We start from the raw sequence: 14,512 nt of genomic DNA, 5'->3' as shown, positions 1-14,512 counted from the left end.
TGACACATGAAAAAGAATAAAATCAATCAATCAGATTTTGAAGAGAATTAATTTTTCTTGAGTGAATTGTCTGTGGAGACAGAAAGTGTCAACTCATGCAGGTGGTCCAGCAAGTTGCATTGCCATGAGTTTATGGAGGGATATTTCTTCCCAGGCAGACCACCCACTGTCCCCTGTCCCTTCCTCCTCCCCCCAACTCCTCCAGAAATTCTCAAAATAGTGCTGAATACCAATTCTATTTAACTGGAGAGAAAACCTTACTATAAATACAAGCAAAAAAAAACAGAGTCACAGTGTACCACACTGTGAAGGACTTTATAAAGTTTTCTTGGCTGAGACACCAAGGACTATCACAGGGACTCTGTGTTTCCAGGGAAGCTATTTTAAGTTATTGTGGAAGAGGCGAGTGTGATTTTGTACTTCCTTTTCCATCCTGCATGACTTCTTGTAAACAGGCACAGCTTAAATACAGATAATTAGGTGAAAAGGGAAGAAAGTGGTGTCTCTTTATATTTCTGTTACATCCAGGTACTTCTCTCGGAACAAACTTTGTTCTGTTATTGCTGTGCAGCTGTGGGTTGCACTTGCCCAGAGAGGGGTGATTTATATTTACCTAGCAGGACTTTCAGTGCAAAATCAGCTGCTTAGGTGAATCTCTGGGCTTGGTATCTGTGGATTCTTCAGCTTTCAGCTGCTTGTGGCAAGGCAGAAAATCCTTGGGGCAGGTGTGGCACCACAAGAGCACCTTGTGTTTGTAGCTTTGGTGAGTGGGGATGGATTTTCTACATCCTCACCTGTGGTTCAGGTATTTTTGAGGCTTGTTTTTTATTCAGTGTGTAACACAGCTATGGTACATCAGACAAACAGATTTATTCTTCCTCCAGCTTTCTCCTGTGGCCATTGCTGGCAGGGAGGTGAGGCAGCCTCTGTAGGGAGGGACCAGACAAAGGGAAGAGCCTTGCAGGGAACCAGGGTTCCACACTGCAGCAGGGCCTGAGCTGCTCTGCTCAGGTGAAGAAAAAGCTGTTTTGAATCTCAGACCGATTGTAAATGAGGAGTTATCAGGGAGCATAAAGAAGGAGCCCCTGTACCTTTCATAACAGCAATACTCTTTGTTAGACTACAGACAAAGGTAGGCTTTGACTTGAGACTGCAGGAGAATACAAGATGAGAGCCTGTAAAGATGGAGCATATTGATCTTCCCTTTATCTTTTCAAAGCATTCCTCTTTTGTCAAGGGGTCCTGTTTTTTGTGCAGCATGTCCCTATCTTCCAATACTTTGTGCATTTCAATGCATGTATTTTAGGGAAATACGTCATTAATGTTTTCTGTAATTAGGGGGTTTTTTTTAACTGAATATTTTTGAGTGATGCAACACATACATTTTCAAACAAAAAGTTACTCTGGATTGAGATAGTAAAACCAGGTAGGTTCCTGGCCTGGCATGAAAGCACAGTTTCATGTTCCTCACTGAGGGTATATTGATTTATATGAACTAAACATCTTTTTCTCTAAGCCCCAGATCAGAGTGGGTTGTTTTGAAGCATGCTGTTTCCTATAAACTTGAAAAGGGAAGACTTTACTAAGGAGACTGGAGATACACAAATAATTGGTTTGTTTGTTCCTTTGTTGACTAAATCAAAACACTAGTAAAGAGAAATATCCAGACCAAAATAAATTATTTAAACTTTTCCACTATTTAAGCTTTTCCACTAAAATATATAGTGAAATAAATAAATACACATATATATATATATATAAAACTCAAAGTTCTCCAGGGTCAGAATAGGTCCACTTCATGTCAGGGCATCATTTAGAACCATAGAACTTTAGAACTTGCAAGTGTGGAAAGATGTGAAAATTTTGAAACAAAGTCACCCTTTTAAAATTTATTTGAAAAAAAAATCCTACTACCAGTAGCAGTGAATTCATATGGCCCGTTTTGGGGTGCCTGAAGTCTGTTTTTCAATGGATGAAATCCCAGGTTAGCCAAGCCCCTTGTCCCCATGTATCTTGAGCACAGAGTTCAGTCCCTCCCATGTTCTGACAACACATGAATGGGCCACGGTGAAATTCCAGGAAATAAGAGCTGAATAATGCTTTCTAATAAAATATAGTGGTGTAATACAATAAAACACACACACAACCATTATTCAAGGTGCAAACCTTTACAAAAGCTCTTATGGTTTGGGGTTTTTTTTTTCAGCGAGGAAACAATTGAATCTGTCCCAAATCAGCTTCTTAATCCACAGCTGCTATAAATCAAAGAAGAAGAGAATTAAGTTTCAATTGACTTTCTTGGCTTTGAGCATCAAACAAGAATAACTTGAAAGATGGAGGGAACTCTGCAATTTAAAATTCAAATGCCTTGCCCTGGTGAGCTCACCAGAGTGCAGCAGAGCCCCTTGCAGCCAGGTGGCCCAGCTGGGGGATGGCAGCAGCAATGGCACAAAAAATGGGACTTGCAAATATGTAAGTGTTGAATGATTCCTTGTTCTGTACAAGCTTTGCTTCCCAAAATGAGAAATTATCTAGATTGGAACCATTCAGAGTGTTAGATGTGGCAATGGGATATGTTTACTCATTTGAAGATTAATGGAATTTTCTAGACCATCATTTTGGAGGGTTTTCTGTTTCCCATTTCTTCTTTTCTTATTTGAAGGTTTTTTTTCAACTCAGTATAGAATGTTTGTTTTTCTTTTCTAATCATGTGAGCTCTTTCATGAAAGTAAAAATGAGTAGAGTGCCACAAGCTTTCTATCTGATATTTTTTCACAGGTTTTAAAGGAACCTAATAAATTACTGGGTTTCCTTCTTCTTTTCAACAAGGAAGAACTTTGCATCTTTAAAAACCTTTTTACTTCTAAAAGCAACAGAGAATTCATAGGTCTGAGGAGCTGTGTAATTTGATTTTGCTGTACTTTGATGGAAAAAAGGAATTTACCCTCAAATCTGGTAAATCTGAGATGGGTATTTTTTAAAGTCTGTGCAGGTATTTACAGTCAGTCCTACAATTTGTTTGCTGGAATTTCAGTGCTACTTTAAAATATCACCTGTTATTGTCCTTGTTATTTTAATGGACCATTCCAGAGGGTAGCAGAGTTAACTACCAGCATTTGTTACATACCAGCTCCATTTCCAACTTTTGCCAACAGAAAAACACATAGAGAAAAATTCCTCTTCTGTTTTGCCTTCAGCGTGATCCTTCCTTCAACTTTGCTATAAATCTGTGCAAAGTGATATTGATTCATTTCGGTGTCCTTGCTTGAAAGGCTGGGGCACCTTTTCATTTTGGTTTGATGTTCTGGAAAGGTCACTGTGTTCTGAGGTCATCTCCCACTGAAGTCATGCTTGGGGCTGTATCCTGAGCTGATGGAAACTGCAGCAGCTCATTTACAGCTGCAGGATCAGGCCATGGTGTGAAAAATGCTAGAGGCATATTAAAAAGACATGAATCTTGGGATTTATTTGTGAATATCAATATTAATAATGATTCCAGTAAAAATGAAAAAGAGAAGAAATTAGTATGAAAGAGCAAAAGAACTGCAAGAAGCAAGCAAACAAACATTACTTTTTAATTGGATTGTGTATTTTCTAATTCCCTTTCTAATCCACTATAAGCAGCTGTCTTGTGACAATACATTCCCAAAAGACTAAAGAATTTTCCTCTAGCATACTAAATTGTGTCCATCATGGCACTGTTTAGTGTCTTGTTGGCTATCAGATCTCAGTTTTTCATTCCATCAAACAACGGGGTATTGTCTTCTCTCTTCTCTGCACCCCAAAATCCCACTGGGCTAGGAATTTTTATAGAATCATGGAATGGCTCACATTGGAAAAGTGAAATTTTGAAATTTCAAACGGAATTATATATTACAGGATTTACTGTGGTTTAGAGGAGTGGATAGAAAGGTTCCTTCTCTGGCCATTTTAAGACACCATCAGGTTTGCTGCAAGTTCACAATCATGCAGTTGAGGAACAAGGTGATGGAAGATGTGGCTTAGAACTGTTATGTGTGCCACAGAAATTGCACTTTGAGATTAATTTGGGCTACATTTATCTCAGTATTGGGCTTGTCTGCACACCTGCAGCGTGCTTTGGAAAGCTAGGTGAGCATGAAAGAGAAAACATTCACTGATTCTGAGTTAGATTTTCCTTAAACTGAAGGTTTTACCTGGCAAAGGTCAGGCTCAGAGCTACTTGTTCAGCTCTCATGTTTGAATTTGCACTGATGCTATGTACAATTAATGGCAATTAAATGAATTAACATTTTCAAGGCAGAGAATTTTCTCAACACCGTCTGCCCCTGGTATCCAGCTCTTCCAATTCCATTAGTATTAGTGTTATGTGGCAGCATTCACTTATCTAATTTTAGAGTAGGCTATTTAAAGAATAATCTGATGTATTCGTTTATGTCATACATAGAGTGGGTGTTAGGAAGATGCTCTGTTCTTATCACTGCTGCTATCACTTGTCCTGTGTGTTACATGACAGGTAGAAGCAGCTCCCTGTCCCAGACAAGGCCAGGGTCCTGTTGTAGATAAACACTCCATTCAGGCATTGAGAACACAAAATTTAGGAAAGTGTCATGGGGAGAAAAGAGGGCTGTAAGATACATACTGAAGGATTCATCAACATAATTAATCTAGTGGTAATCAGATCTGTGGGCAGTTAAAGCTAGTAGCAAAATGTGTGCTGTGAACATCACTTCTGGCTCCATTACAAGATTAAATCATAAATTTTCACTTTAAGCCTTTCTTACCCTCTGTTCCAAACCTGACTTGTGCACTCATGTGCCTGAAAAGGGTGTGCCCCTTCTGGAGGCTTCCTACATCTCATTTCCTCAAAGCAAACCTGCAGAACATTTTCCTGGAAAATCCACTTCATTGCCTCCAGTTAGCCAGGTAACAGTGGCACCGTGTCTGGATTGGGCTCAGGAGCTTTGGGGTGATTTGTTTATTATGTGAGTCTCCTTTCATTGTGTAGTGAATGTTGTCACAACAAAGAAATACTTTATTCTTCTTATGCCATTCTGTCTTGTTTTGGCTCATGTGCCAATTCCTCTGAGGCCCCTCTGTGCAATAGCTCAGAAGTTCCCTGTGCACATACTGACCTCAAAAATCTTTAAGACTTGGAAGGAAACCAGCTTCAGTTATTTTAGCTACAAACGCATCAGATAAATTTGAGGTCGTTATTAACTTTTATTCTTTATTTCTTTGTCCATTCTTCCCTAGACTATTTTGGCAAGTCCATTTGGATTCCTCTCTATTAACCTGCCTGCCTCTAGCTTCCTCCTGCCCTAATCCACTTCATGCTATGGTGTCCTCCTTCTGTGCTCAAGAAGTTGCAGTATTTCATGTGACAGACAATTACTGTTCCGAGAGAATTCCCCTAACCTTTTGTCAAGAGTTGAATAACCCCAGTCTATCACTGAGCTATCCCTTAGTGTTTTCTCTGGCAGGGAATTGTGCTAATTGTGTTGAAGGAAGTGCTAACAGGCAGCAGTGCAGCTCCCTGCAGCACTCTCTGTTAAATGGCAACTAAAAGCCCAGGATTTCAGCTCAGTCCAGCCATGTCCTCCCAGGCTCTGTGTGTGCCTGAGGGGTGGAGGGCAATCACCACCACCAATAAAACCCTTGCTCAAGGCTGGACAGCCCAGACACTGCTTGTTGCTCACCTTTGGTTTATGCAAATCAAGAGCGGCTCAGTGGACATTACAGGATTTAATGTCAGGATTTTTTTTTTTGTGAGCTGATACCACTGGAAGTGTGTTGGATATCATATATAATAATAAACAACAAAAAGAGAACTACAGACCTGATCCATTTCACACTTCCTTTATATCAGTGGAATGTGATCTGTCCTTTGTGGCTGGTATTAATGTCTGTACCACAATCAAGGCAGCAATGTAAAATATCTCCCTGTATTTAGTATACCTGCTGTATTTAGTTTACCTGCTGAAGGCAGGTACAGTATGGAATGCTTGGGAGCTTGGCCAGAGGCTTTGATGCTGCAGTTTCACTGGGGAGGGCTTTGCTGAGAAATCTTTTTCCCTCAAAATAAGTAAATATATAAATAAATGAAGCTTTTCAATTTCATAGCCCAGAGCAAGATTAATTAATAGGGAAAAATGCTTAATCTGTCTACTCACCACAGAATTAATGAATAATAGAGAATGTCTTCCCAGCATCTAGAGCTTTCAGAAGGGTGATGGATATGTGTGCATGTCATACCTACATGTCTCTGCCTACCTGCAGCTCCCCTCACCATTGCATTTTTGGTGCCTCCTAACAGATCTGTTGGTTTTCCTTGTTTTTCTTGGTTTGTACTTCTTTTTGTTTTATACTCCATATGGTCTCTGAATCAATTGAGAGGGAGATTAATAAAAGCAAATTCTGTCACTTCCCTTATGGCAAGCTGTCCCCAGTTTTCAGATGGAGAAATTGAAATCTAGAGAAGTTGTGTGGTCTGGAGCAGGAAAAGACAGAACAGTTCTGAAAGCATTTGCATAGTTCCAATATAGTCTTAAATGTTCTTTTCCTACTGACTGGCTCATTTTCAAATGTGCTTAAAAAAACCCCAAACCCCCCAAAAACTCTCTCAAAACTGTTAAGTTGGACTTTGCCCTTCACTGGGAATATTAGGGAATCCACCCTAACTAAATGAATGTGGTTTTGTCATCCTACTTCCATCTGTCAAGGCTTCTCACTGGCAAAGCTTTAGGATGGAATTTTATCATGCATCAGCCTTTAACTTTTTTTTTTAAGATGAAATATTTTAAAAATACATTGAAGACTTTAATGCTGGAAATGTTTTGGTTTCTATTTAAATATTCTGAACATCTCTGTTAAAGGCAGATACAAACTGTACTAAATGTTCTTTATTACTCATACATACACTGTCCCTGTGAAAAACATACATCAGAGGTAGCAGTGATTCTTCATATTTGCCCAGTGACAAGGCACCATAAAGCTATTCTTTACTAAAAATGTCAATGTCAACTTTATTTGCCAAAACATGTTTTCTTCTCTCAAGCTGCCAGTTGTTGTTCCAAAATAAATGGAATCTAAAAATCTCATTATTTTTATTGTTTAAAGCCAGCATTGGGTGCAGCTCTGGGGGTCAGGAGGTAACAATACTAATTTACCCTGGTGCTGCTGCACTTAGAATATTTAATCTCTTAGGATTTTGACATGATGGCTGGCTGTGTTTCTTAATTTTGTTGTGAAGATTTTGCTGGAGGGCCAGGCAGCTCTTAATAATGTGCATCAAGACAGAGAAGAGTAAGTAATGAATATTGTATGAGGTTCTTTTCCTACCAGAGGATCAGCCTGGACAAATACCTGCACAAGCCCAGAAGCCTTTTCCTCCTGGCAGAATTGGGACTGCTACATTGGTGGCCAAATATTAATGTGCCCTACTGGATTCAGTGCAATTCCAGTAGCAAAATATTTTTAACTATTCTAAGCCCTGGATAATGTTCAGCATTTTCATCAGCTCTCAGCTGGATTGGATAGAGAGCAACGTCCTTCCAGCTTTTTAGTGCCAGTGAAGAACTCTTACATTCCACAGGGTTCTCCCCAAAGCCAGCACTGCTGTACTAAAAACATGCTGGAATAGAAAACTTGATCTGGACAGGTTTCCTAAAATAATATCTGGTCAAAGACTAATGAAAGACCTGACAGGAAATTGTGCTGCCATAAGGTTGGCTGTTTAAGAGTAGAGGTGGAAATGAGACAAATGGATTCCAAGGAGGAACTGAGGATCATAATCCACAGATGTCACAGACAGAGCTGAAAATTGATTTTCTCCTGGAATTAGCAGCATCATTCATGAACCCTTTTTTAAAAACAGCCCTATCAAAAAGCAGTCTCTGTTTTAAAGCCTGTGCAGTGCATGAGAGCAGCAGAAGAGGGAACATGCAGAACCAAAAGATAATGTTGGACAGTGTGAAAAGTAGAAGTCTCAGCATGTTAACAGCCTAGCCATTGTTTAGGGTTTTGTAAGTTTTTTTGGCATCAGGAATAAGTAAAGATGGATTTCAAAGAGTATAATGAGGTAATTTCTGTATCTGTAATAGCTGGATATTCAATTACATTTATATACCTCTTGCACATTTATTTTCTTTAGTGCAACTCTCATAAACATAGAAGCTGTCCTTAAAAGCTTCCCTGATTTATTTCCAGTGTGAGTCTCTATCTTATCACAGCAACTCTGAAATTCCTTGCAGTAATTTATGGGGATGATCAAAAACATCAGTCTGCAACTTAGAATCCCATTGCAGCAGCTGCCAGGCAGGTCCCAGCCAACTTCCCTTTTTTTGAGTTGCAAGTGGGCTGAGCTCCTCTGTCATTTGGGGGAGAAAAGGTCCTCAAAGATGCATTTTCTTTTGTTGCATGGGTAATGCAAGTAATTTTTGATCATGGTGAATGGTGATAATCCTCTCTTAGCAAACAAGCACCTATTCAGGAATTACAGTAGGAGATAATAATAGGAAATGGATGGAGGTCTATGCAGTTGGATTTTTAAAAGGTAGCTCTGCTCAATTCTTATTAAAATTGGTGGGAGCTGTAATGTTTATAAATTAGAGCTTTGTAAAATGTAAGTATGTGGGTTGAATATTTTAGTCTTGGCATTATTTATATTCTGGTTTCACAATGACAAGTTTATTGTGGGTTTTAATGTGCCTTTGGATAATTGTTGAGTTTTATCTGTATGCTTTTACTACAGGGTGGTCATCAGCACAATCTCACAGGCGTGAAAGCAGCAGATCTGCTGGCAATTGTGCTGTCTATTATAAATTCTCTCTGCAGGGTCAACCTGTAGCTTTAATGCAACAGGAATAATATAAAAGAAGTGCATATTTGTGTCACAGCCACAGGTGGTAGAACACAGCATGATCTGTACATTTGGAGAACTGTCCCATGTGCAAGTGGGAAGTGCTGCAGATTTAGAGAAAGCATCCCAAATTCCATTTGTGAAACTTCTGTGTAATCTTATTAAGTGACTAATACAGCCAAAATTAAAATGATATGATATATATATATTGAATATATATATAATTTTTGAAATATGTGTTCAGATTTTAAGGCATCTCAGTTCAATTAGAACCATCCTCAAGAAGCATTTAAAATTCAGCCCCTTCAGTCTAATCTTGTGAATCCTTAATCCCCGTGGCATGCCCACTGCTCTGAGCAGGGCTGCTCATTATGAGTGAGTATTTGCACACTAATTGTGGCCCACTAACAAACACCCCAGGCATGGTGTGTGTAGTAAGTGTAGCACAGAGTTCATTTTGCTGAAGCAAACACGTTCTTGGCTCAGCCACAGCACGGTGTGTTGGCATCCTGCCCCAAGGAAAGCAGAGTTGATCATGGTCAGACCTGTCCAGTCTCCACACACCTTCACTTTCTGAGCCAGCACTAAATGCTCCCAGCACAGGATCACTGCACAGAAATCCCTCGTGGCTTTTGGCCTTCCAGCCTCTTTAATGCAGTGAGGTGGATACCAGATTCTTGTCTCAGCCTTACCTGGCCACAGCACTTCTCTGTCTCCAGGGACAGGCACTGGGTCAGCTCTGAATGTGCTACAACAGCATCCAGAGGAGCAGGGTCGAAGCCTTGGGGACCTGGCAGCACTTTGTTGCCAGAGGAATTATTTACTATGGGTCTTCTCGTGTATTTTAATTCCAACCTCTGAGGCTGCAGCAGCAAAGGTAACAGGCTGGTTGGAAACATCCTCAGTGTGAGACAGCTGAGGCTTCCTCATTAATTCCTCCCCTAACTCGTGTAAAAAGCTCCGTGCAAACGAAGCTTTTGTGCAGATCCCATCTCTCAGAGCTGCTGGCACTGTGCTGAGGAGGGGCTGCACAAACTCTGAATTGTCCAAGTGTCTGAGGGGCTGCAGTGCCTCTTTGCAGCAGGGTGAGGGCCTCAGCTCTGTGTGTCTGGTGTTCAACAGAACTGAGACTGCTGGCTGCTTTTGTTGCTGTTTTCTTCTAAATAAGTAGAAAAGTAGAAAATGAAGTAGAAAAGTATTAGGCTATATTAAAACTCAAAGAAAGTGCTGGCAAATGCAGTTGGGGTTTCGCTGGGAAAATGGTAGGTGATGTCTGTGTGTGAGTAACTACAGCTGGAATCTACAGCTGCAGATCAGCACTGGCATAATATTTTTTTCTGTGGTGTCTTTTTCTTTCTTTAAAGCTAGTGTTCAAATATTTTAAACATCAAAGTCTTCCCTTCTACACATTATTCATTCCTGCAAATGTCTCCTATCATGCAGTAGGATGATCAGAAAGGTACGTCTCTTTAGATATGGTAAGTCAATCTTGTCCTTTTGGAAAAGTGGTTGGGAATGATTTTATGGTTATTAACTTGAATTCAATATTTTTTTTTCAACTTAGGCTTTTTTAAATTAAAAAAACTTTCAAGCAACTTTTCAATCACCCTCTTCTTTCCTTTTCTCAAAAGTAAAATCTTACTTTTTTCGCTTCATCAGCCAATTCCTTCATCTCATTTAAAATGAAACTCAACATAAAACACCTCATAGGAAATTGAAACTCACTGGTTATGTGAATATGTACCCACCATACCTGGGACTGAAGGCATGGTGCTGCCAAGGGTTCTGCTGTAGGGATGGCACTTTCACATGGTCTCTCTTAATAAATTTTTCTGAGCACTTTATGAGAAAACTTTACTTGAGAACTGTCCAGATGATGATGGGTATGTTGATCATGCTCAGTTGCTGTACAATATACAGATTTCAGTAGGTGGCTGAAAAAAAAGTGTATTGGTTGAGGTCAGTAACTCCAAATGAACTGGGGTCAGATTGACTTGGAGTCAGTTGCTTTGAGGAGTTGCATGATGGGCTCTGCAGATAATGGCTGTAAGACTGATGCTTTACTAAAGTTCTTTTCAAAATGTTTTAGTAGCTAAGTAGAACAGGATTTTAAATGCAGAAGCATCTGAAGTTTTCCTCTATGTCATCATCTTCATGCCACGATGGAGCGTTCTGCAGTAACCAAGAGGTAACAGAAGCAAATGTAACTGTTGTAAGGTCAACGTTGCACAAAACCAAGCACAGCTTCAAGGAGAGCCCCAGACAACAGCAAGGGTTGGTTTTACATGCTGCTGTTACCATTACAGCCTCAGCTCTTTGACAGCCCAGCAGCAGCTCAGAAGTGCCCCCAAGCAATAAACCATCTTTGCTGCTTTTGGGGAGATGCCTGTGGCTGATGGATATTTCAGAGTGCTGACTGGCTTTTCAGAGTTTTTACTTCTGGCTGGTTGACACCACCTTCATGTGCAGCCAGCTGTCCTTTATCCCATCCTGGTGTTCCCTTTGGCTGAGCACAGGGGTGTGCAGTGTGATCACCTGCAGGCTGCCCTTTGAATGCACACCTTGGTGTGCCTTTACAGCATCTTCCTGATCCACTTCCAATGATGAATGGAAATAGGAACCCTGTGGAGATGACTAGGAGTGAAAAATCAGTGAGAGAGAAACTGGATTTGTGGTTTGGAATGGAATCCCAGCATTGCTTCTGGCTTGATCCATTGATTGGGAACAGCTACCAGTGCCTTCCCATGATCTGTGTTTGTAGGATGGATCAGCAATCAGCTGATTCGTTTCAGCTAAAGCATTCTCACTGAAATCCAGCTGTTGCATGTATTGATTTTGATCAAATTTTCTTTTGGCAACATAAATCTTTTCTGTGGGAAATAAAATTGGAACTTGACCATCTTGGGCAGGAAACAGCAGCTTCAGCTCAAGTGTTGTTCGTGTGAAAATATCACAGTGCCCTTTTTTGTTAGGTTCCAAGGAAAAAATAATTTGATAATGAAATTTTTCCACACACACTTCTTCTGTCTTTCAGTCAGCTCTAGTACCTCTTTTGCAACTTGCTTTGAGATGTCTGAAGGAACAGCAAAGTGTATATAAGTTAGCTGTTATTTGAATGATATTGGGTGAGGTTTCAGCCATATGAACATAGTCTGTGGTGTGTAGAGAAGAATATGAGAATATTTTAAGCTGACCATTTAAGAACATTTACTTAAGTGAAAAAGTGGTTTTCTTTAGCTAAGCTAGTCATGGATGAAATCATGTCTGTGAAAGCCAGTTCAAAACGGCAGTGGTGCAAAAAAAATAAAACCTCATCAAAACTTGGTAAATTCTCTGAGAAAGCTGAAGGTGTTTTACAAGCCTTGGGACAAAATATAAACTCGTGTCAGCATCCAATCTGAATTCTTTTGACCAGCTTGTGAACTTGGAGTTTATAGTAGAAATAGGGATATAACAGATTCTTAACCATATAAAGACCAGCAGGTGTTGCTATAATATATTAAATGCTGTGGAGCCATCAAACAAGCTGCACTTGAGCATTAGTTCAATATTTTCTTAAACCAAATTGTTATTTGCTAGGAAAATGTAATGCTGCGAGAGATTTGCAATAAGAATACCACTGAAATAATCACAGCACTGGAAAATTTCAGATTCTGAGCTGCTTCTGCTGAATGACTAAGAGTTTTGCTACAGCTTGAGTGAAAGATCTGAACACCTAGGCATTATTTGTGTTTAAGAATCCAGTAATATAGGAAATAACTAAATCCTGTACATATTTCCATATTTCTGTATTTGGAAGAGATGACACTGCAGAAACTTATGGTATCTTCTTCCAGGGATAAGATTAGGTGGTAGTGAAACTCTAGTTTAAGTTTTTTCTGCTCAACACAGGTCTCAGTGGTGATCTTCAAAAGACCGGGGAGAATTCCTCTAGGACAGAACCACATCTCAAAGAAAGTGCACCCTCAGGGGCCTTGCAGAAGGTGAGCAGCAGGAGGGTCAGAAGTAGGACCAGCAGTGGAGAATTTGTATCTCAGGAGAAGCTGAGCAGGACTTGCCAAGTTTCAATGAATTCGGGGACGTTGTAACTTTTGCTAGATTTCAGTTGGCATTTCAGCTCCTGAAACCAAGAAGGAAGGATGAAAGGAGAAAATTTCCAAAACCAGGATATATCCTATGGTATGCAACCCTCTAATGAGATGGGTATATTTTTTTGTATAGAAAGGAGGATCACTGTGAACATGAATGGAGAAGCAGTTGAAAGGGCATATTTAATGCCCTTAGGTATTGAGATTAAAGAGTTAATGGGTTTGATCTGAGAGATTATCAATTTAGACTAGATATAAAGAATAAATATTTTCTGGTGAGGGTGGTAAAATGCTGTCATAAGTTGCCCAGAGAGGTGGTGGATGTCCCATCCCTGGAAACATTTGAGGTCAGCTCCGACCCAGGGCTCTGAGAAACCTGATCTAGTTGAAGCTGCCCCTGCTCATTGCAGGGGGATTTTAAGCATCTCTGCCAACTTAAACTATTCTATGAGTCTATATTTCTACGGATGCTTAGCAAGAACCTCTCTTGCCCGTGGATGTGGTCCCAACCATGTCGTTTCCATGTAGGATCCCAAGCCAGCGCCGTACTCGGGCTGCAGGGAAACCCAGGGAGCTGAGTGCGTTACCAGCTCTCCCTCTCTGGGAGCGTGTGAACTTGGTTCATCTCTTTTCCACCGGTGAGACGGGTGGGGCATCATCACCTCCCCTCCAGGGCTGCACCGCAGCCAAGGACACCTTGGTCCTGCCGCCCTCAGGAGCTGCCCGTGGGCGATGCTGGGGCAGGACGAGCGCTCTCCAGGTGGGCAGCGGCCGTAAGATGGCCCCGGGCTCGTTCGGCCCGCGGGGAGCGGTGGCGGGGCCGCTCCGCAGGGCGCGGACGCGGGGCGGGCGAGGCGGGGCGGGCTCCGCCGTGTGCATGTAGATGAGATCCCGCGGAGCACGTCACTCCGCACCGGCGCTCTGCGTTCGGGGCGGCGGACAGAGAGCGAGGGCGGGCGGGCGGGAGCCGCCGGAGGAGCAGGAGGAGGAGGAGGAGGAGGAGGAGGAGGAGGAGGAGGAGGCTCGGCGGAGCAGAAGCGCTCGGCCCCGCTCCATGCCGCCCTGCCCGCCGCGGTGCGGGCCCCGCGGGGCGACAGCGGGCACGGGGCGGGGAGCGGCGCGGCGGTGCTGAAGGACAGCTCCGCTCCCGTGAGCTCCGCTGCCTTCGGCTCCGCTCCCGTGAGCTCCGCTCCCGTGAGCTCTGCTCCCCTCGGCTCCGCTTCCCCCCGCCTCCGTTCCCGGCTCCGCTCCGCGCCCCGGGCGCGCCCCTCGCCGGGTGGCCGCGGGGCCGCCGCTCGCCGCGCCTGGATGCGCCCGCCGCCACCGCGCCCGCGGCTCCCATGGCGGTGGCACGGAAAATCAAAACTTTGTTGACGGTGAACATCTTGGTCTTCGTGGGCATCATCCTCTTCTCCGTCTACTGCAGGATCCAGGACCGCTCCCAGGAGCTGGTGCAGATCGTCCGGAGCGCGGACCGCCGGGCCAGGAGCCGCGGCGCCAAGGTGGGCAGCCTGGCCGACAGGGAGTCCATCCTGCAGCGCCTGGACCACCTGGAGGAAGTGGTCTACAACCAGCTCAATGGTAC

General features: G+C 42.4%; 1 protein-coding gene across 1 annotated transcript in view; it reads left to right on the top strand.

Annotated features, from left to right (window-relative positions):
- The first annotated feature begins 14,239 nt into the window (after positions 1-14,239).
- GALNT9 (polypeptide N-acetylgalactosaminyltransferase 9) overlaps positions 14,240-14,512 on the top strand; it is a 125,281-nt gene continuing 125,008 nt past the window's right edge. The window contains exon 1 of the mRNA XM_014874864.2: positions 14,240-14,508. Coding sequence (XP_014730350.1) covers positions 14,268-14,508 — 241 coding nt within the window. The 5' untranslated portion in view covers positions 14,240-14,267. The remainder of the gene's footprint in view (positions 14,509-14,512) is intronic.

Source organism: Sturnus vulgaris, chromosome 19 (assembly GCF_052056855.1).
Source record: "Sturnus vulgaris isolate bStuVul1 chromosome 19, bStuVul1.hap1, whole genome shotgun sequence".
Taxonomy (NCBI): Eukaryota; Metazoa; Chordata; class Aves; order Passeriformes; family Sturnidae; genus Sturnus; species Sturnus vulgaris.
This window is presented reverse-complemented; position numbering and strand designations above follow the sequence as displayed.